This window comes from Cebus imitator, unplaced genomic scaffold, assembly GCF_001604975.1.
Source record: "Cebus imitator isolate Cc_AM_T3 unplaced genomic scaffold, Cebus_imitator-1.0 Scaffold39, whole genome shotgun sequence".
NCBI lineage: Eukaryota > Metazoa > Chordata > Mammalia > Primates > Cebidae > Cebus > Cebus imitator.
This window is the reverse complement of record NW_016107354.1, coordinates 8,651,034-8,675,068: the sequence shown is the minus strand read 5'-3', so window position 1 is coordinate 8,675,068 and position 24,035 is coordinate 8,651,034. Positions and strand designations below refer to the sequence as shown.

At 43.8% G+C, this 24,035-nt stretch overlaps 1 protein-coding gene across 4 annotated transcripts in view; it reads right to left on the bottom strand.

The window, feature by feature from the left end:
- ZDHHC13 (zinc finger DHHC-type palmitoyltransferase 13) overlaps positions 1 to 4,084 on the bottom strand; it is a 54,454-nt gene extending 50,370 nt beyond the window's left edge. For all 4 annotated transcript variants that reach the window (XM_017525889.2, XM_017525890.2, XM_017525892.2 and 1 more), the window contains exon 1: positions 3,928 to 4,084. In XM_017525889.2, coding sequence (XP_017381378.1) covers positions 3,928 to 3,954 — 27 coding nt within the window. In that variant the 5' untranslated portion in view covers positions 3,955 to 4,084. The remainder of the gene's footprint in view (positions 1 to 3,927) is intronic.
- Positions 4,085 to 24,035: the final 19,951 nt, after the last annotated feature.

Below are 24,035 nucleotides of genomic sequence, written 5' to 3'. Positions count from 1 at the left end.
GGTTGAATTCACATTCCCTGACTTTGTAACAGAGGGAGCCAGGGACTTCATTTCAAGACTGTTGAAGCATAATCCCAGCCAGAGGCCAATGCTCAGAGAAGTACTTGAATACCCCTGGATCACAGCAAATTCATCAAAACCATCACATTGCCAAAACAAAGAATCAGCTAGCAAACAGTCTTAGGAATCGTGCAGGAAGAGAAATCCTTGAGCCCAGGGCTGCTGTACAACCTGTCAGGAACATGCCACTGACATTTATCTTACTGTTCACCGCTGCCCTCAGTTTAGGACGCTACAAGAAATACTTGTTTTACTAAGCAGGTGTGCCTTAACCTCCCTATTCAGAAAGCTCTACATCAATAAACATGACACTCTGAAGTGAAAGTAGCCACAAACTGGTTTGTAATCTGGAAGGCAAGGTTTGACTGCAGCCGCTCCCTCAGCCTGTGCCAGGCATGGTGTCCTCACAGGAGACAAATCCAGATTCTGGCTGTGGGGAAAGTGACCACTTTGCCCTGACTCGATCAGTAAAGGAGCTGTGCAATAACCTTCCATGTACCTGAGTGAGTGTGTAACTTATTGGGTTGGCCAAGCCTGGTAAAGCTGTTAGAATGAGTATGTGATTCTTTTTAAGTGTGAAAATAAAGATATTTGTACAGACTTGTAAAAGTGAGACTACCTCACTAATAATATATTTCAGAAGTGATGCTGTGTCACTTTGCAGGCCCAGGCTTAAGAAACTGGCAGCTTCTTCTTCTTGGCTCTTCCATTAGATGTTCACTAATGGAACTCAGCCTCCATACTGTCCAATGCCCAGGCCACATGTAAGTGTCTCTACTGAAAGTCAACTGCCAGATATAAGTGAAGATACTCATAGATACCAGCCCCAGCTATCAAGTCACCTCCAGCTTATGAGTCTTTGCAGCTGAGGCTCTAGACATGGTGGAACAGAAACAAACAAACCCTGCTGCAGTTTGTCCAAGTCCCTGACATACAGAGTCCACGGGCATGACAAAGGCTGTTTTATACCACTATGTTTTGGGGTGGTTTCTTACACCACAATAGGTAACCAGGGCATCTTTAAGCTCTGAGGGATCATGTAATACTTCTAACACAGAGATGTCATGAATGAGATTATTTTTCTAAATTGTATATTGTTAAAGTTACAGTGGGCATTAATTTAAGCCAAACCAAGATCTAGAAAACCACACTCAAACTCTGATAAGAGTCACTATCCTGCCATATTATCAAATAAAAAGAGAGTGAAGAGAAACAGCAAGTGAGAGATAGAAAGATGTGACAGTCATTAAAAGTTCTCATTAACAGAAGTACCAGAGTTTAGTTTCTAAGTTCATTCATCGCACAAGTATTTACAGAGTACTCACCAGTGCTAGGCATTGTTCTACATGCCAGGCATTGTTCTACATGCCAGGCACACGGCAGCGAACATAACAGATAAAAATCACTGCCCTTATAGCAGTAACATTCAGTGGAGGGGAAGGAAACAATAAACAAGACCAATAAGTATGTTAAATGGTGTTAAATGCTGAGGAGAAATCTAAAGCAAGGAAGGAGCCCAGGTAGTGTTGCTGGTAGTGCCAATGATGGAAAAGGCTTGCAATTTTAAACACAGGGGTCACAGAAGGCCACAGAGAGGTGACATTTGTGTCAAGGCTTCCAGGTGGGGGAATAAGCCAAGTGGGCACACAAGGAAAGAGCATTCCAGGTAGAGCAAATAGTAAGTACAAAGACGCTGAGGCTGGTGTGGCTGGGGATGACTGGGCAAGCAAAAAAGTAGTAAAAGATGAGGTGAGAAAGGAAACTGGAGACCTGATCATACAGGCAAATCCTGGTAAATCCTCCAACAGTACCGATCTTGGAATAAAAAGAACCAGGCTGGGCACAGTGGCTCACGTCTGTAATCCTAGCACTTTGAGAGGCCAAGGCAGACAGATTACCTGAGGTCACGAATTCAAAACCAGCATGGCCAACATGGTGAAACCCCGTCTATACTAAAAATACAAAAAAAATGAGCCAGGCATGGTGGCGGGCACCTGTAATCCCAGCTACTCGGGAGGCTGAGTCAAGAGAAAGAATTGCTTGAACTTGGGAGGCAGAGGTTGCAGCGGGCAGAGGTCGTGCCACTGCACTCCAGCCTGGGCAACAAAGCAAGACTCCATCTCAAAAAAAAAAAAAAAAATTCAATGAGAGCAGTAATGTTTTGGTCTGTTTTGTTCCCTAATTTGTTATCAGCACCTAAAGGTGCCTACCAGATATTCAAAACACGTTTGCTGAATGAACGACTGAAGTCTTGGCTCTATCACTTAGCAGCTATTTGACTTATAGCAAGTGATTCCAGTTTTCTGAGCCTCTGTTCTCATCTTTAAGATCAGAATAATCACTTCTCCCTGCCTCATAGGATTACAGTAAGAATAAAAAATGGGGAAGTATTTTGCAAACTGCAAAGCAGTATCTATAGGTACGATCTTCACATTATTATCGAAAAAGTTAACAAGAGCAGTTATTATTAACAATGACAATTCTCTCTCTCTTTCCCTACTAAATTCAACCACTGAATCATTCTCTCTCTCTCTGTGGGCCATGGAACTGGGACAAGGCTAATCTTCCCTTCAGCACGAGGGAGTGAACTTTAAGCACTTGAAGGCTTTTGTAAATGAGTGCCAGTAATTAAGACATAATAGTTACTCCGACCAACTATTCTTTGAGCCTCTCTGAGAAAAAGAACGAGGCGCAGTTTCCATGTGAAGATTCAACACCCCTTAGTAAAATCCAGTCTGCCAGACATTTTTTTTTCTGTCAAAATGCAAAAACAACCAATAAGAACACCTTGACATTTCCCCAGACATCTTGTTCCTCACTTAAACCTACACAAGACTCTGCTGAAAGAAGGTAAAGGGGGAGCATGAGGCACTCTCGGGACTGGAAAAACGTTTTTAGAGATCTACTAATCCAATCATCCCAAACTGAGAATCTACCACCTAACTCGGTTCCAACTGAAGACAGCTTCAGTGTTCTCATCTGCATAGGGGGATAACATCTTCTTAAGGATGTTTCAATTCCGGAATAAAATAATGCAAATGAAGGCATCTGGCATGTGCTAAGCACTCACTAAAACTGGCTGAATCTGGAAATTCTGCATCTATTCAATAAATGTTAAGTAAACGTCTACAATATGCCAGTCAGTACTCTAGGCATTAGGAAAGGGCCACAAACAAAAATCTCGTTCTCTTGGAGCCAACATCTACCTCCTTTAACTTCCCCAACAGGCCCGCTTCGCTTCTTTGGAGCTCCGTCTGGCTTTTATATAACCCCTCCTCCACAGAATATTGTCCTTTGAGATTCTGCAGATCGCTGTGGTGTGCCTCCCCCTCCACGCCCCTTTCCTCCATCCTAAACAAGCAGCCTTACTTCCTTCAAGGAGTAAGCAAGGATGCGGGAATAAGAGCGAAAACTGGACTGGGTGGGGTGAAGGCGGGTACCAGGGCGTCAGGGGTGAAAAAGAAATCACCAGAACCGCTCCGGCTCCAGCCCAACGTCAAGACGGGCGGGTCCGACTCAGGTGTGTCATCTGACACCTCTCTCGGGAAGGGCCTCCCTGCCCTCCCCAGCCCCACAGAGGTCCCCGCCGGGCTCCGGGTAACCGGCCCCAGGGGGCGCCCTGGCCAGGGATGGAGGCTGAATGGCCCAGCTCTGGCCGTCACCCTTCAGTCCTCGCCTTGTCTTCCCGGTCACCTCAGAGAGAATTTCCAGCATCGTTCTTGGCGTTTCCAGGCTACCGCTTCCCAGACCCAGGCCCCGCCGCCCCCGAAAACCCCTCACCGAGCGGCCTCACCCACACAGTCCTCCTCTCCACAGCGGTATCCGCTCTCCCGGCCCCCCAGGCAGCCACTGCCCGGCAGCACTCACCTGCGAGCCCAGCCCCGGCCCCTCCATCTCCCCAAGCACCCACGGTGGCTAAGGCTACTAGCAAGAGGCGACTACCGCCACCCCGCCAGCGCGCCTAGAGCCGCCTCTTCTCCCACTTCCTGCTGGCGCCCTTACCTCCGCCGCTGCGGTCTCCGCTCGTGCCCTGAGCCGTCAATCGGTCCCGGACAACCAATCACAGCCCTCCCTCGGCTAGGGGCGGGACTTTCTCGCCTCCAGGGAAGCCCGCTGTGAACAGCTCTCCAGAGGCTCCACCCACGGCCCGCCCTTGCCGGTCGTTCCCCCAGCCCCAGCCCGGGACCTAGCGCCCCTTCCCCGGCTGCCAAGGGGCCCAGATGTGTGTCCAGGGTCAGGATCAGACTGTTATTCCAACGTCAACCAACATCTATTCAGAGCAAACCTGAACTTGGCTACTTAATTGCTACATGACCTTGTGAAAGTCTCTTATTTTACTTCAATTTTTTCGTCTGTGAAATGAGGAAAATAAGGGTACCCACTTCGTGGAATTATCAGGAGGATTAAATAAGAAAACTCAGGTAAAGCCCTTCAGCCAATGCGTCACATATAAAAAGGAATCAATAGATGTTAGCTATTTAAATATTTTCCACTCCATTTGTGTGATCCTGGACAAGTCTCTACCGCCTGGGGTTCTGTTTCCTTATACAAAACAAAACATGAGCTCTACAGCGCAGGCTAGAGGGGGAGTGGTCGAGAGCCTCCCACTTGAACCGCATCTCCCTCCTGTCCCCCACAACCCTTTGTGGAGGGCACTGGAAGAGCTGGCATCTAACCCCTGTCCAGCTTGAAGGTCTATGAACCAAGCATTAAGGATGGCTCCTTCCCTTGGGGAAGTGGGGCTCTCCTACCTCAGCCCCCAGAAAACACTGGAGTTTTTCTAGCCCAGCACTTAACACAGTTCTTTGTAATGATTCCTTAGACTGTCTGTTGCCAAGTGGAACCAGATTAAGACCTTTAGAAGTTAATTTAAAAGCGATCTGAAAACATTATGACTCCTTTATTTTATAAAAATAATATTAAATCATAAAATAAGTATCTAGAAATCCAACAAAGTGCTGTGTTTGCCTATTAAAAAAAATACTGCTATGATACAATAACATCATAGTAACATCGTAGATGTATTATTATTACTTTAGTGTCTGGGTCCTTTGGGCAAATCAGCCCTGGCTTGTCCCCAAAAGCCCAAGCCCTTTGAGGACAGGAACCATGTCAGATCCATCTCTGAACTCCCAGTGTCTAACACAGCACTGGGACATGGAAAATGCTCAGCACAATTTTAATGAATGGATGGATGTATGGATGTACAGGTGTGTCATCAATGCAAGGACAAATGGGGTGACAAATAGAAGTGCAAGCAACTTCCACTGAAAGCCAGAGGAAAAAGCAATTAATTCCGACAGGTTAGGATGAGACATTGGGCGAGGATTTATAGAGGAAAGAACATTTGGGTTTGGACATTTTGCTTAACTAATCAGAGTTTTCTTTACTCATCACCTACTACGTGTTGGCACTGTGCTATAGTGTTTTCATACATTATGTCTCTTCCATGAGGTGGGTGTTATTTTCCCCATCTCCTGGGAGGAGAAAGTGAGGTTCAGACTATTCCACAAACCCCAAGTCACTCAGCAAGTAAGTAGTAAAGAGAGTATTCAAAATCAGGTTTCTTACTACAACTGTTTTGGCTGGAGTAGTTTGGTTCTTTCATTTTCAAAGACTAATTTAGAAGATGTTGTTGAACTCGAGGGAGGCTTAAAATCTGTTTCAATGCTTTTGCACTGATATCCTAACACATTGGAAGATTTTGAAGCAACTAAATCCAAACACCCCACTCTTTAGCCCGGCTCCTGGCTTCCCTCTGCTCATGTTTTATGCTTCCAGTGAGCTATTTCAGATCAAGCATATCCATGTCTAATGGCTATATGAAACCAAACCCAATGATAGCCTCTAACTGCCACCATTACCTCTCATCTTTGAAAATAGCTTTGCTGGACCCCACTAATATAGTATGACGTTAGAAGCAGGCTCCTGGAGCCGACTGCCTGAGCCGGAATCCCAGCTCCAGCACTTAGTACCTGCATACCTGTGGGCAAGTTACGAAGTCACTTGTGCTTCAGTTTCCTCCTCTGTAAAAATGAGATAATGACAGTATACTATTTACTTCACAGTGCTGTCAAGAGAATTAAATGAGCTAATATATGTAAAATACTTAGAGGAAGGTCTGGTACATACTGGGCACTATGTATAGGTTAGCTATTATCACCATTGCCATCGTCATTCTCGGGAGTGGGTGTTGGGGTGGGCACTGACTATACCAGATGGGTGCTGTCATGCCAAGGGCTAAGGATAGAGATTCAGCAGACCTGACTTCTAATTCAAGATTTGCCATCACTTCCTGTGTGGATTAGTTTCCTAGCACTGCCATGACAAAGTACCACAGACGGAGTGGCTTAAACAAAAGAAATTTGTTCCGCAGCTCTGGAGACTAAAAATCTGAGATTAAGGTGTTGACAAGGTTGGTTTCTTCTGAGGCTGCACTCCTTGGCTTGTAGCTGGCCATCTTCTCCCTGTGTCTTCCTCCTTTGGGTATAGCCACACCTCAACTTCCTCTTTTTATAAGGACACCAGTTGTATTGGATATGAGCCCACCCTGATGACCCATTTTAAACTATTACCTCTTTAAAAACTCTATTTCCAAACAAAGTTACATTCTGAGGTACTAAGGGTTAGGACTTCAACATATGAATTTAAGGGGGACAAATTTCAGCTCATAACACTGTAAGCCCTTGGGCAAATCACTTCCCCTCTCTAATGACAGTTTCTTTGTTTGTAAAATAGAGCTGAGAACAGAGGCTGGAAGCACTAACCTCTACAGCTCCTCTCAGATCTGATCATGTCATTTCCCAGCTAAGACTAAGCTCTACCTTTCCAGTCCCCCCAGCACTTTTAGGTCTCTTTTAGGTGACACTATTTCCCTCAATCTACAAACATATATTGAGTTCCTGCTGTGGACCAGGCACCATTCAGCACTGGGGATTCAGTATTGAGCAAGACAGAGAAAACTGTTTTGTGGCTTCCTGGGGCTTACTCTACTGTCTAGCAGTAAGAGACAGACTTTAACAAATGGGCTCACAAATACTTACTTTTTATAGTCAGCCTTGTAGTTCTTAAGTAGATCCTCTTTCCTCCACTCAGCCACGTCTTTCCTTCGCTCAGCTGCTGGTGCACATTCATTTGTCCCCATCATGTTTTCCACAAGGTCCGGCACATGGTAAAGCCTAAAAAGAAGTGTTGTTGAAATAAATGAAAAAACAAATGAGTCCAATTGAAAAAAATGGTTTATAAGATGACATTAAAGGCAGCTCAACTCCATAAATCATTCTAAGATGTGCTGATTTCACAATGTTTGACTGCTATTGGACTTCAAAAATTCCATATTAAGGTTTGTTAATCCTCATTGTTACAATATGAGCAGGAACTGACTTTGTTCTGACTAAACGTTTGATTCTGACCTCGCTTCTTCCATACCCGTGGAAAGAACAGGGGTGGTTTTTGAACCAGGGACTTGTGGGTGCAACCATTTTGATGGCGGCAACAAAATACCCTTTGGAATGTCCAAAAACCCCACACATCTGTCAGCAAAGGCCTTCTCACAAACACCATGTAGGAAATCCTGATGCTCTGTGGTACGAAGCCACAGGGGCTGGGTGGGGTGAGTGCTTGCTAGCCTTCAGGCAGTGAATGTTCGTTGAGCTCTGAAGTACACCAGGTACAGGCTAAACAATATGAGTAAAGTGGTGGACAGCACAGCCTCTGCTCTTCTGGAGTTCAGTCTGGGACAGACAAATACTGACAGACAGATAATTAGATAAAAAGAAATAAAGATGATGGCAAGAGCTTAAAAAGAAAAGTGCCAAGGATATAATACAGGAACTCATTTTAGCCTGGGGGAATAGGTGGGTTAGAGTCCTCTTCAGAAAGTCATAAAACCAGCTCAAAGGACTTTCCCAACTTCATTCATCCGTGGAGAAACTGAGGGTCAGGGAGGGAAAATGACTTGAACAATGCACCCTCCAAAGTAGCGGTGAAGATAGGGCTAGGACAACATTTTTTATTTTTTTTTTATGACGAAGTCTCACTCTGCTGCCCAGGCTGGAGTGCAGTGGTGCAATCTCAGCTGACTGCAACCTCCGCCTCCCGGGTTCAGGTGCCTGCATCAGCCTCCCGAGTAGCTGGGACTACAGGCACATGCCACCACGCCCAGCTAATTTTTGTATTTTTAGTAGATACCGGGTTTCACCGTGTTGGGCAGGATGGTCTTAATCTCTTGACCTTGTGATCCACCCTCCTCGGCCTCCCAGAGTGCTGGGATTACAGGCATGAGCCACCGTACCTGACCTTAGGACAACTCTTCTGACCCCCTATGGCTCTCACCAGCCCTTGGGCAGCCTCAGCTTTCTAACTGTAACCCAACTCACAGATGCTCAGGGATGGGGATTGGAAGATGAATGGGGATTACTTAAGAGTCTTGCTCAATCTCTTGTCTTCTACTCATGAAAAAGCTTCAACAACAAAAAGTTAAAAACTCATTTTATATACAGATCACCAAAATCTAGTAATGAGATATTTTAAGAACCATAGGTACTGTCTGGATTAGGAGACCATGGTGTGCATTTTATATTTTACTTGCCAGATTAACCAGATTTATATGTTGGGTTGTGTGTGTGTGCATGTGTGTATGCACGTGCATGTGTGTGTATGCAAGAAAGGTGGAGAGGGAGGGAGAAGGTGAAGCAGGAAGTATTCCTACTACTTTCAGTAGTTAGTATTGTGAGTCTTAGTCATCTCCTTGCAGTGACATATTTAAATATCTTTGGAAATTTTTTATGGATATTTCCAAATTGTGACAGCAACACTCAGAATTGGGCAATAAATCTACCTTGATTCTAATACAGATGTGGCAAGACTCCCTTCTCCACCTTTGATATCCCTCTGCCATAGTTGTGTATTTATTTGTTTATTTACCCATCTCCCCATAGTCTCTGTGCTCATAGCAGACATTTCTCCAGAAAGGCCTCCCTGGACTCCTAAGCCAGGTTAGGGTGTCCTGTTAGGTGCCCCCATAGCACTTTGAAATGCTGCTATTACAGCACCTGTGGAACATTATTACTTTGCTGCATTCAGGTTGAAAACATTTATCTTCTCTTCATACCATAAGCCGTGAGCACAGAACCTGGGCCTGTCTCAGACACAGATGCATTGCCAGTGCGTAGCATGGTACATGGCCCATGGGAGCTGCTCAATATTGGGTTGTTGAATGCGTAAACAACCATATGTCATTCATTTTTATTTGTATTCCTAGCACCTAGCACCTGTGTTCCTAACACAGCCTAAGTGCTCAAAAATGTTGATTTGCATTAAAGAATCTCATTTCTGTCTCTACACAGTTTGCAAAACACTTTTGCCTCCACTGAGATTGAGATGTATAACAGCCTTGTGAAGTAGTCAGAACAGGGATTAGCAGCCCACTTTGTAGACACGGCTCAGGAAGCTTAAGCAATTGACTGAGGGTATCAGGCCAGAGAATAGTGAACAGCTAAAGCCAATAATATTCAATGACAAGGGCAGTGATGTTTCCTTGTCAATATTGCTACTGACAAAAATTGAATTCAGAGCCCAGGAACTAGCCACAGGTTCAGGGCCTTTCAAAACTTCATACAGCTACTTTTTCAAAGATATGTTCAAATACACTCACTTGGGAAAATCAAGGTGGGTCATGAGTTTTAGAGGCTCACTTTCTGCATTGTCCTAGAAAAAGACTTACCATTTGGAGCTTCCATGTTCTCATCTATAAAATGGGAAGAATAATAATACCCGCTTCATAGAGGATTCAATAAAACAATTAAATGAAAAAAATGTATATGATGTGTAGTACAGTAAGTGCTCTACAAATGTTGGCTATTATAAAGGCAGCTGAGAAAAACTGAAATCTTAGGGAAGACTTGGCCTTAACATTGATCCTCATGATCAATGTAACCCAGAGCCTAGCTCTGGAATATTCATGACTTTACAGGAAATATAATGACCAAGGGTCTACTTGCCAAAATTTATTTCTAGTTTCGACCAGTGACATTAGATGAATAATTGTTCTTCCATCACCAGCCTGCCTTACACACTAAGTTATTTGTGCTCATGAGAAAAGCTGCATTTCCCTCAGCTCTGCTTTCACTGGAGAACAAGCACTGGGTTAGTGTCTTGTTGACTGCTACTCTAATTATAGTGACAGAGTTGTGTCCATGGTAATGGACCAAGCCAGTTGGCTGTGTTGCAAGTTGTTCAAGGTACAGAAGGTGGCACCATCTGAGGCCAAATTGGCTACCTTTCATCTTAGTTTCTAAATAATTCTGCATTGTGCTTTGTATAAATGCTAAAACATGACAAAATCAGGATTTCCCAAGCTGAAGGCACTGGGGTCTTTCCCAAGGCTATTGAGTCACTGATGTATCTGACTTCAGAACATGTGGATTGTCATAAGCAAGGGCAATAGGCATGATGGCAGGAGAGACAGAACAACGAATAAAATGATAGAGTGGAATTCTGTAGGAAGAGGAGAAGGAGGAGGATTGGATGTTACCTCTTGTACAAAATGTCCTGTTATCCCTGGGGCTGTGGTGACTGATATTCTCTACACCCCCACAGCATCCTGGCGTGGTGCTTGTCTTGCTATATTGTAACTGCCTGTTTACTCCTCTGCCTCTGCCTCCAGCTTGTCTGTGAGCTAAGGGTTCTGTCTGTTTATCATTGCATCCCCAGAAACTAGTATAGAACATACACAGGTAGGCACTTTATCAATGCTTGTTGGGTGAGGGGTAAAAATTGTCAGGAAACTCATTCTTAGGATATGGTTGGGTAGGGACAGGGAAGGAAGCTCTAAGGAGGCTAATCAGGGCATAACTGCTCCTAATTTCAGTTAGTCATATGACTCATTTTCAAATTTCACACATCCTGCCCCACTCAGAGTTGGTTCAGGAGCAGGATCGACCACGAGTCACCCTTTCTGTGGGGAGCTGGGGGAGCAAGGGTGGTGCTCATGGCACAGGTGCTGACACCAGCCATATCAGAAACTCAAATGTCTTGAGGCTGTGGGGGCCACACCTGACCCCAACAGGAAGAGCTCTCAGGCTGGCATGTCCTCCGGATGGGGCAGATTAGAAAGGAGGTTTGAGACACAGTGTCACTAGGGACCTGGATCCAGAGCACCAGAGGCCAGGCCCCCAGCTGCGATCAGAGCTGGGCCACATCACAGACCCACAGAAGGCCTACAGCAAGAACCCGCCTTTCCCTGGCTCAGATTCGTCCTCCACCAGCCTGATGGGAAGTCACACATGGAGAAAGAGCTGTGCGAGCAGTGAAGGGAGCACTGGACCAGGCATCGGGAGGCCCAGCTTTCAAGTCTTTACACAGACATGACCAGCTGCCTGACCTCTGGCAAGACAGGGAACCTCTCTGGATCTTGGTTTCCTCACCTGCAAAATGGAACTTGGGACACAGTAGCTCCTCATATGCCACAGATAAGAAAGAAAGCAGTCCTCAGCACCAAGGCCAGGTTAATTTGATCTCAGTTCCAAACATCTATGGACACTTAGAGCACATTATCCTACTGGACACTTGGACAGAGAGAAACAGTCCTATGTCTTTCCCTTAGCGCAAAGCCTGGGTGTTAGACCCATGAGCGGGGTAGAGGGAGACAGAAGGGAATGCCTGCAAGATGCCTCTCAGAGCATGGGCACTCTGTCCTCTCATCAGCCCTTCACCTCATGCCCCATACGGGTCCTTTCTTCCATGCAATTCTCTTAGAGTCTGAGGCAGAATATTAAAATCAGTAAAAATATTTTCAAACAAGTAGAGTCATCTTAATTGAATAAAAAATGGAGCATTTTTAAATGATAAACACAAAACTAAAAACTCTGGAAAAGTCTGAAGCAGATTAAAATAATTAAAGATGCATAAAAATGTGCAAAATGGCCCTATGGTATAGTCATATTATCAACATGTTTTGTTTTGTTGTGTTTTATTTCCAACCAATGTGTCATTTTGGCTTAACTTTTTTTTTTCTTTGAGACAGGGTCTCACTCTGTTGCCCAGACTGGAGTGCAGTGGCATTGTCTCAGCTCACTGCAGCCTTGACCTCCTGGGTTCAAGTGATCCTCCAGCCTCAGCCTCCTGAGTAATTGGGATTACAGTCATGTGCCACCATGTCTGGCTAATTTTTCAACTTTTTGTGGAGACGGGATCTCACTATGTTGCCCAGGCTGGTCTCGAACTCCTGGGCTCAGGCAATCCTCCCACATCAGCCTCCCAAAGTGCTGGGATTACAGGTGTGAACCACTGTAACTTAAGCTGGGCTTAAGAAAAAAAAATAATCATTTACCATCTAGAATCAATCCAGAATCTTCAGTCAGACTTGCAAGGATTCTAACTTCAGGAAACGGGGTGAGCAGAAAGCAAGGAGTAATTTCATAGTTGTAGGAACTTTAGAAATTTTCTACTCAATATGCTTCCTGAGTCAGACTTCTCTGACTCCCACATCCCTTAAAAGCTGTTGTCACTGTCTCCTGGAATACCCAAGTGGCAGCATACTTACTACCTTCTATCATCCTGGTTATATTGAACAGAACTATACATTGCTGTTATGTTTATAGTCCGTCCTTTCTTCTTTCTCATGGGGCCACAAAAATTCCAGTGAATTCTCTCTTCTACATCACACCCCATTAGATACTTGAGTGAATAATGGTACCCCTAAGTGTGTTGTCCTGCTGGTTAAACATCCCCAGTTCTTTCAACCACCTCTCCATTGGTGTGGAAACAAAGTGGAGGAAATGCTGCTGTTCTGGGAGCCAGACAGAGCCAGCTTTCTATCCCAGCTCTTGCCAAGTAGCCTTGGCTAAGTCACACAATCTTTCTGCAATTCTACTACTATTTTGTAAGGCTGCTAAGAAGACTAAATGAGAAAATGTATGTAAAGCATATGGGATGGTGTCTGCCTAAGAGTGGGTGTTTTGTGTGATGATATGTGCCAATATTAGTATGGGACCAGAGACAACTTATTTGCCGTCACTTCAGAATAATTCTACCTAGAAAAAAAATGAATGGGGTTGAGATATTTGGGAATAAAAAGAAAGCTGAGGCTGGGTATGAGAGCTTGACAAAGAGGGACTTAAAGTCAAAAAGAGAAGAGACAGCTCATAGGAGGCCAAGATTCTATATAGTGAGAATAAGAATGCCAACTTCATGGTGATTGGCATTATGAGGGACAAATTGTTTCATGTACGTGAAAGGACTCTGTAGAATAAGTGCTCCCCGCTGCTCCCGGAACACCTGGTGCTTTAGCACATTATATTAGGACAATTTTTTAATCTATTTCCCCCTAAGATTTTAAGTTCACTGTGGTGGGAAAATTTCTTTTTTGTCTGCCTATCTTCCATTGGGAAAGTACCTCTCCCTTATCCCAAGTGGTTCAAGTGGGACTGTCAATTTCAGTACCCTGCCTGCTATGAGCTGTAGGGCTGAGTGCCTGACCCAGGCCTGACCAATCAAGGTATACCATTATTTTATCCAGGGAGATTGTCAGGGTGGGGTAGCAGGGAGCATGTGGCCAAAACAGGGCCAATTAGAGCCCTTTCATATAACTTGATCTATTGATGGTGTAAAAGCCAAGTGTTTTTCTTTTAAACTATGAATTCTAAGAATATAATCTTGGGACTAAATTATGTTTATTCAACAAGTATTTACTGAGGGCCTAAATATCAGTCAGGGTTCACAGGGTCCAGTCATGAGAATATATACCTCTCTAGATATTTTAAACAGAGGGAATTTAACATAAGAAAATGCTTACACAGTGTTGGAAGGGATCAGAGAACAAAGAGTAATTTTAAATGGACCCAGAGCATAGTAACTGCGAAAAGAAGCTTCCATTCCTAAAGCTGTGGGAACAAAAGAGTAGAGGTGCTTTTCCAAGATCCAGAACCCAAGAGAAGAGGAGGCCTGGGCTGATGCTTTGACCAAAGGTGGCTGGTGCGGAGACTATGGTAGGCACTGTGCATGCTGATTGGAGAGCTGCTTAGGCTCTGAGGAAATTGCTCCATTGGTGGGTGCTAGAAATGCCCAAAACACCTGTTGCTCTCTGTGCCTGTTGGAAGATTGCTAACAAAAGTCAGAAGCAGAAAAAGAGCCTCTTCTCTCTTCCTCCTGTCTTCCAATTTCCCACCAGTGCCCTATTAGGCTTGTAAAGAGCCTCACTGGCTTTCCATCTGAAAGCCGGTTGGCAAGAGAATCTAGGGAATGTAATTCCAGTGTCCAAGCCTCCTTAAAACCCATAGCAGAACAAAGCAGTAGAAATGAAATTTGAGAGCAATCAGGCAAAAGACAGACCCATGTTCAATGTGCTTCTTATTCTAGAGACTGGAGGAACAGTAGTAAGCAAGACAGACAAAAATCCACTCTCCAACAACTTGCTTCTAGGGGGAATAAGAGAAAATATAAAAGCAAGCCTAGGCTAGGCATGGTGGCTCATGCCTGTAATCCCAGCACTTTGGGAGGCTGAGGCAGGCGGATCATGAGGTCAGGAGTCTGAGACCAGACTGGCCAACATGGTGAAACCCCATCTCTACTAAAAATACAAAAATAAGCTGGGCATGCTGGCAGGCACCGGTAATCCCAGCTACTAAAGGGGCTGAGGCAGAAGAATCATCTGAACCCGGGAGGCGGAGGTTGTAGTGAGCCGAGATTGCACCATTGCACTCCATCCTGGGTGATAAGGTGAGACTACAACTCAAAAAAAAAAGCAAGCCTATAGGCAAGCAAGTTATAAACAAGGATACCAGGCACCACTTGTCTCAGTGCAGGTGCCCTAGAAGCTGAGCACCAGATGAGGATTATTATGCAAATGTCTTATTAAGGACGTGCAAAGCAGGTGAGCTTCCTACATCTGCCCTAGTCAGTCCCGGAGGCAGGTTATACACATACTTTGACTATTGGGAATGTCTTTTTTATGTTTTTTGAAGCCTACAGTATTTTAATTCCAGGGGGTCAGAGATACTCCTGGAAGAAATAACAGGAATAAAGTATGGTTCCTTCATTATCCATTGACAAATTAGAAGGAATTTCTTTAATTAGAAAACTGGATTTGGGTCTTGAGAGTTACAGGGCTTGGCTTAAGGACTTAGCAGTGTGATTTTAGTTTCCATGTTGGCTAACTCATCATGTGACCTTAAAAAAAAGTCCCCACCTTCTTTGAACTTTACCTCTTGGGTATACCAGAGAGCTAGCCAGGGTAGTAACTAGTTGTACCCAATCCAGTTCTCCCACTTACACCCCACATCCCTGCCCTGGTAAACGGCACTTCCTCTAGAAGCTTCCCTGATCCCTCCAAGAAGTCATGCACTTCCTTCTCTGTCGCCCCTTAGAGTTCTGCATGCTCCTTTATTACATTATTGCATTTTTCTGTAATGAACTCTTTACCTTGTAGGTGGCCAACCATGGCAGTTTTCCTGAAAATGAGAGGTATCCTGGGACACCAAACTTTCTTTTTTTTTTTTTTTTTTTTGAGACAGGGACTCACTCTGGCACCTGGGCTGGAGCGCAGTGGCAGCTAATTTTTTGTATTTTTAGTAGAGACAGGGTTTCTCCGTGCCAACTAGGCTGATCTCAAACTCCTAAGCTCAGGAAATCCACCCGCCTCAGCCTCCCAAAGTGCTAGGATTACAGCGTGAGCCACCACACCCGGCTAGAACACTGGACTTTCAATGCTAACACTGAAGTGAGATGGTCACCCTATTTTTCTTTGTCCCCCAGTGAGAGACAAAAATATGGGATCTTGTCCTACTCAATCTGATGTTTGTTCTTGCACAGTTCTTATATGAAGCATGTGCTTCACTGTGTTTGGAGTTGTTGAGGGGGGGGTCAATAAATATCTTCTTTTCTCTACCCAAGTTCAGAACCCATTAGGATATACACCCACAAAACCCAATTTTTGATTTGATTACATGAGATCCTTCCTAAGCACTTGCTCTGTACCCACCTGACAAGGACTTCATCAGCTATACTTAGCCCAGGACTTGCCAGAACCACGTTGAGTAGCTATCATTGTTTTCAGGTTTTCAGGACTGCAGTTACTGAAATGTTACCCAGCCTCAAAAACAGAATACCCACCCACATGTTGGATACAATATTGCATTTACTTAGGATTGAGGAGTTTGATCATGTTGAGGTTGAGGCAGTAATGACAGTGTGTGATGCTTCAGCTCAAGTGAGGTTCCTTTAGGGTTTTTGCATATAAAGACAACAATGATTTGAAGTTATGTTAGACCACAGAAGACTTGGTTCAACCAAAAGACTATTGACGTCCTGCTCATTTCCAGATGTCCCGGTGCCCCAATTCAACTTGAACCTTGCTTCCCATGGGTAATGGGTAGAGTCTAATAAACCAGATAAACACGTGATAAATGGCACTTTTTTTCTTATCCAGCCAAGTGTAAAGTGGCTAGATTCTGAATTCCATGCAATAAACACCTGTTATAGATTAACTTGATTAAGTAAGGACACAAGGAAGGCTGGAGATAAGGAGGCTCATGCTGACTCTGACAAGGTGAGCGTGTGTGTGTTTGTGTGTGTGTGTGTGTGTGTGTGTGTGTGTGTGTGTTGAGGGGTGTCCTAGGAGGCAGCATGGTGAGTGGGAAGAGGCATGGGCCCAGAAGTAAAGTTTCTACCACACGCTAATTCATTACACACCACTGAACTGAGGTTCTCTGAGCCTCGGGCTCTTCTTCTGTGAAGTGAGGTGGGGAGGAGTTGGGTTAAATACGTTTTAAAATCTCTTCTAGTTCAAATACAGCACCAAGAACTACTGGCTATCAAGCATGTCTAGATGGGTAAAAATCTTCACTGAAGCTCTTCTGACAGTGATTTTTTTTTCTGACAGCTCCATGTCTTCTGTGACTTCTTGCAACAGGTGTTTTCTACTGAGTAACATGTGTGTAGAATATTTTATTTCAAGAGGCTCAGTGACTCACAATGTAATATTTGCATTGTGATAATCTTCAAGAGCCATCTCCTGAATCCTCAGATATTTACATTCCAAACCTTTCCAAAGCCACATTTCACAACTCCCCCAACATCCATCCATCCAAGAATAAGATTTCATTATTAAGAATGCCATTTTTCATAATGGATTTTCTTTTCTAACTCAGGCTCCATAGGCAATGAGCTGAGATTACATGATTTATTGCTTTCAGATTGCTGGCCCTGGACTGTTCTGCCTGTGTACTAATTTTATGGCACACTGAACTTCTGCTTCTTTACCAGCTTCTTCCCAGAGGAAGAAAACTGCAGCTCTGACACCTTCAAAATGAAAACAAGCAAATGAACAAACAAAAAACCTCCTCCAGGATGTGGAGGCAAAGTCTTTCTCTTAGAATGAAAGGCTCACAGTTGTTCACGATGCTGTTATTCTATCCATGGGCTTAAAAATGGACTGAAGAAAGCATTGGACAAATAACTGTACTGGTAGGACATGGAGCAAACAGATTGATTCTTAATTAGTACTCATGTAGAGTAAATGTCCTCTGTAGCAAACATCTAAGCACATTCTTAGTAAGCATTAGTTTCTACCTAAAACATACTGACTCATAATAGAGGTTTTTCTTATTGTTAATGGAATATATATGGGAATACATATTATTTGTTATGTAATGTGTGATATAGTTTAGATATTTGTCCCCACCTAAATCTCATGTTGAACTGTAATCCCCAGTGCTGGAGATGGGGCCTGGTGGAAGGTGTTTAGGTCATGGGAGCAGATCCTTCATGACTTGATGCTGTCTTCATGGCGGTGAGTGACTTTTCATAAGATCTAGTTATTTACAAGTGTGCGCACACTGCCCCACACTCTCTTGCTTGCTTCTGATTTTGCTGTGCAATGTGCCTGGTCCCCCTTTGCCCTGTGCCATGACTGTAAGCTTCCTGAGGTCTCCCTAGAAGCTGAGCAAATGCCAGCACCGTGCTTCCTGTATAGCCTGCAGATAAGCCTATTAAACCTCTTTTCTTTGTAAATTATCCAGTCTTGAGTATTTCTTTGTAGCAATGCAAGAACAGCCTAATACAGCATGTGTGTGTATGAGAATGTGTTTTATGGAACTCAGAAGGATTGTGAAAAGATGGAAAATTAATATTTACTGAGTAGATTAGTTTCTTGTGGCTGCTGTAACAAATGACCACAAAATCGGTGACTTGAAACAACGGAAATATATTCTTTTACGGTTCTGGAGTCTAGAAATCGGGTGTCAGTAGCACGTGGCCAAGATCAAGGTGTCAGCAGGGTTGTGCACCCGCCAAAAGCTCTGGGGGAACTCTGTTCCTTGTCTTTTCCAACTTTTAGTTAGTAGCTGTCAGAATTCCTTAGCTTATGGATGCATCTCCAAATCTCTCTGCTCCATCTTCAAATCAAGTCAGCTTCTCTGTGTGTGCAATTCCTCTCTGCCTCCCTCTTCTATGTATACACATGATTGTGTTTAGGGCCCACTTGGATAATCCAGGCTCATCTCCCCACCTCAAGACTCTTAATTTAATCACATCCGCAAAGACTCATCCCCTTTCTTTTGCCATATTAAAGCAATGTTCACAGATTCCAGGATTAGAAAACATATGTATTTCGGAGGGCCATTTTTCACTCCACCACACCGAGCATTTATTCTGTGCCATTTCCTCACCTTGATCTACATACCTGTGCCACCTCCCACAAGCCTTCTGCGAGGAACATGAAGCGAGAAAAAGACGTTGGGCAGAGAATCAGAAAACCTGAGTCCCTTAACTTGCCAGCGTGCGTGCCATTATCCTCCTTTTCCGTTTCCGAGGAAGACATTGCTAATTGGCCACAGCACTAGCTTTTGCTAAACCCCTGGACTTGACCCCAGAATCCTTAATATAGTGTTTCAGAAAGTAATTGTGAGTTTAAGCCTATTTGACATCGCTATCTTGAACTCTCAGTCTCATTTGTAAATAGAAATAGTTCATGCACATGTATCTCTTAGGGACAGTGTACGGATCAAATGACATAATGGATGGAAAACATTTTATGAATCCTAAGGCAGATAACTAAAAAAGAAGTTATGTTCCCAACAGGGATTCATAGAGAGACTGTCTGGGAGGCCTCTGCTTAGAAAGTTAGAGGGCTTCTATTGCAAGGAGATTGTAAATGTCAGGTTCAGGGTGGTGAGCGAGACTAGGTCTAAACTCTATCAAGTTTGTCCAACCCACCTTATTTTGTTGTTGTTGTTGTTGCTGCTGTTTTTCTGTTTTGTTTAGTTTTAGGCTTTTAGCAGCCTGAAGCCATAGTTTTTTGTTTCTGTCTCTAATGATAACCAGAAAAGAGGGATGAGGAAGGGACTTAGTGGCTCAACCAGAAACAGAAACTAAGAACCCATGATTATATTTTCTCCCTTGGCTACCCCTGCTAGATGATAATTCTTTCCTTTATTCACCCAATAAAATAACATAAGTAAACACAGTGTAAACATTCAGTAAGGATAGCTTAAAAATCACATCACTAAGCATGTGAATTGTGCACTAGCGTCTTGCCTTGCTCATAATAGCCATCTAGTATGTGTCAGCTTGATGTCAGGACTATACACTTGCTAGGCATTCAGGCACCTTCAACTCTGCCTGTTCAATTTTGTATTGATCCTTTGAGGATTATTGAAAACACACTCTTCTAGGAAGTCTTCCCTGATAGGAACTTCATTTCCCCAACTGTAAGCCCCAGTGCACTTTACATATGCATTTCAAATGCATGTGCAAGAACAGGGGCAACTTAGGATAGGAACAGGGACAACTCCATCCCTGTCTCCACAGATATTTTATGGACTCTTGCCAAAAAGACTCTAAGTGAATACTGTAAATTCCCCTCCCAGATTTCAAAGTGTCTCCTCTTTTCCTTCCTGCCTTTGAAGTCAGAAGACACTCTCAATATTTTGGTGCCTGAAATGACTCTTGCTTGGCTGCTTTTACTGGGATCTTGTTCCAGGCTTGCTTCTGCTACAAACCAGCTGTATGATCTTGACATGCTTGAAACTCAGCTTCCTTCTCTGTGAAATGGGAAGGGAGTAGCACACTTGCCCCTTCTGCCTCTCGGAGTTGTAGGCAATGATTAAAAAACACAGGCTTTGTTGTACACAGATTAGTTCAAATCCCAGCTAATTCACATGCCAGCTGTGTAACCTTGGGAAAGCTGGTATATCTCACTGAGCCATTTTTTTTTCAACCTGGAAAACAAGAATGCTAAGACCTGCTTTCTAGGACTATTCGTAGGGATAATACATGTATAATGTTTAGCATAGTACCTCACATCTAATAAGTGCTCAAGGTAACAAGAGTTGTTATTTTAAAGGAATTGCTTTTGCTGAAAGAGATGGTATTGTCAAACTGGAGGCACACCTAGGCAGGACAGAGGGGGCTGGGACCAGACAGGGAGCCCCACAGCATGTGTAAAAGTTGGTCTAGGAAGGAAGGAGTGTTTGCAGGCTGGAGTTCAAGATCAGGCAGGTTGTGTTGGAATGATCATAATGATAACAATCAACATACGTAACAGAATTGTCCTAGGCATTTGCACACACAAACTTATTTAACCACCCAAACTTATTTAAGCGATACTATTAGTCAGGTATTATTATCCTCCTTTTACAGATGAGGAAAAGAGGCTCAGAGAGGTCAAATGACTTGCCCAAAGTCACATAAAAGATCAGGGCTTCGAACCTTGGTCTGTCTGTTGTCGTAACTCTTGCTCTTAAGTGCAAGGTAAAAACGGCATGTGTAACGTTCCTAGAACCATGCTGGGTACAGACCAGGTGTTCAACACTTGTTCTTTACCTGCCACTGGTAGAAGGTAAAGAGTATCACTGGTACCACGCTGGGGCAAAGCCACATTCTAACTTCGTGGGAGAACCTTGGAGAAGTGGATGCTCCATAGGACCAGTGATAGTGAACATGTTAAAAGTATGACCTTTTGAGTAAGGGGTGAAATATAAAGTGAAGCCATTCCAATTTATCTGGAATTAGCTAGTAAAACCTTGTTGAGAATAAAAAACTCCAGGTGTCCCATTTTCTAAGAAGCCAACCATTCCCTACTCCTGCAGGATTGATTGAGTGAGACCAGGCAAGCAGAACCAGCATCATCTCTTATCCTACCATCACTACCCCAGATAAACACAAGATAAGAGGAAGCTTGTGATTGAGGATGGGGTTGGCTTTTAGAGAGTGCAATGTTTGAAAAGAGAGTTCAGATTCTTTGCTCATCTCCCTATGGGGAAGTGAACAAGGCTTTTGGCTGGGTCATCCTTCTGCAGTGAAGGGAGGGAGACCCCATGTATTGGTTGAGAATGCATTTGGATGCAAGTTACAAAAACTATGGCCTGAAGTGTTTGAGCTGGTATTGCTGTGTTGGCTCACACTGGGCACGCTCAACTATCCCATCAGAATGCAGGTTTTTTATTTTTGTTCTGCCATCCACGTGTTGGTTTTAATGAGAGAGGGAAAGCCTTGGAGACTTGGGCTTCTGCTCCTGTTTCCTACATACACGTCTTGTGTTTCATTGAACAGAACTGGGTCATTTGCCTCTGCTTTGACCAATCCCAGGAAGCCTGGGATTGAGAATGAGGTTGGCTTTTGGAGAGTGCAATGTTTGAAAAAGGAGTTTAGACTTCTTGCTCATCTCCCTCTGGGGAAGTGAACAAAGCTCTTGACTGGGTCATCCTTCCACAGTGAACGGAGGGAGACCTTATGTATTGTATCGTGACAAAGGATACGAGGGTACTGTGATCAGCTTTAATCAATCAAGAGTCATCCTCTAGAGCTAGGATAAGGAACTATCTCATGAATGACATGGGGTCTCTAGACAATATGGAAATTGAAGAAAGGGAGATGGAAAAGATATTGGGCAGGCAATGGACAGTATCTTCCCCACCTCAAGAGAATCAATGGAAATATTTTATGTCTACAAAATAGGGGATACTGACATCCTATTCTTTAACTGGACTCTTACTAGGTCTCAGACTTGCTTGCCTACTCTAGTACTATCACATCTGGAAAAAGGATGCTGAAGGGAGCTGGGGAAGGCCAGGCCAGTGCAGGAACCACTCTCTCCAATTCCAGATTCTTGAGAGATCAGGAAGATGACTTGCACTGATGCACAAGTTTCTAAGGGATAAGGACCAAAGAGGATAGATAAGATTGGAAGTTGTGTGTTTACTGGAGCCCATCACTGATGCAGCAAAAAAACAACTGGCATTCAGAGAATGTAGTGTGAATTGAGACTGCATGATCAAAGAAATTATCATTTGTGGAGGAAGATGCACTTTTGAGAGGCTCTACCCTTTGATTAACACCTCTGTATCTTGGTCATGCTTTCATGCAGTGTGCATCAATGCTTTTCTATCACAGTTTTAATCACCATCTTGTCAACATTGTACCTTTATTTGAGGGAACAATTCTCTCCATTTCCCTCACCTTCTACCCCAGTCTCCAGCTGTGTTTCTAGACCCACCTGATAGGAAAATTTGAGCATTGTGGTTATCAAGAACAAGGCAGAAATCCAAATTGTAATAGCAAGCAAGGACTTGTTGTTAGGAACTAGACAAAACCCAGGTTGTAAGAACAAAATCCAAGGTCAGCTTCTTCCCCACATTAAGGCAGCAATTCCATGCTGAGGATCAGGCTAGAACATGTATAGCTATAATGTGAGGCCAACTGAGATAAATGCCCTAACAGAGGATAACTCTATTTTATAGATGAAGAAACTGAGGCTCCAAGAAGTTAAATGACTTGCCTGAGGTTATTTATATATAAATGACAGAGCCATCCATCACAACCAGGTCTCTTCAGGTCTCATCCTTGACCCTCTCTGCCACACCATGCTGCACTGAGATTCCAGGAAAGAAAGAGGTAGTCTCACTCCACCCCTTTCCCACTCCCAGTATTTTCTGTCTCTAATGGGTTTACCATTTAAGTAACACTGTTCAGCCCATTTGGCACCTCTGTGAGGGGGAGGCTCACCTTACCCTCCAAACCTTTTCCTCTGGAGAGTTTTTACCTCTCACCAGGAAGCTGGCAAGGAGGGCAAAAGCCACGGGGTAACCAGGAAAATTTGGAGGTTCAATTACTGGAGGTATGTAAATTGGGACACATTTTCTGGGGGAATTGGTAGCAATGTGCAACAAAAGCCTTAAAAACATGAATAACTTTTTTGTTTGTTTGTTTGAGACAGGGTCTTGCTCTGTCTCCCAGGCTGAAATGCAGTGGCACAATCTCGGCCCACTGCAGCCTCTGCTTCCTGAGTTCAAGTGATTCTCCTGCCTCAGCATCCCAAGTAGCTGGGTTACAGGCATGCACCACCACATCTGGATATTTTTTGTATTTTTAGTAGAGATGGGGTTTTCACCATGTTGGCTGGGCTGGTCTCAAACTCCTGATCTCAAGTGATCCACCCACCTCAGCCTCCCAAAGTGTTGGGATTACAGATGTGAGCCACTGAGCCTGGCTATAATGTGAATAACGTGTAATGGAGCAACTCTACTACTAGACATTTATCCTGAGGAAATAATCCAACAAGTATATAAAAATACAAACAAGCACAAAACAAAACAAAAAGTCTAACAGATCTTAGTTGGAGACTAGGTAAAGATGCCACATTCATAAAATGGAATATATGAAATCATTCAAAGTGATTATGTCAGTTATAGTTATGGTTACGTCAATAACAAAATAAACAAAAATGGGCTACATGTAATAAACAATACTATCTTTTGTAAATGAATTATTTTGGGTGTATATGTATGTATTTATATACAGTGTGAACTCTCCTAATTGACCTCCAACCACTTAGGTGACTCACCAGTTGAGTCAACCTTCTCCCTTCCATCTGGAAAGCTTCATGCTTAGGCCCATGGAAGGCTCTGGAGGGAAAGCTGTGAGCTTTTGCACCCACCAACTTTTGCTCCCAGTAGGGAGCTCATGTGCTTAGCAGGAAT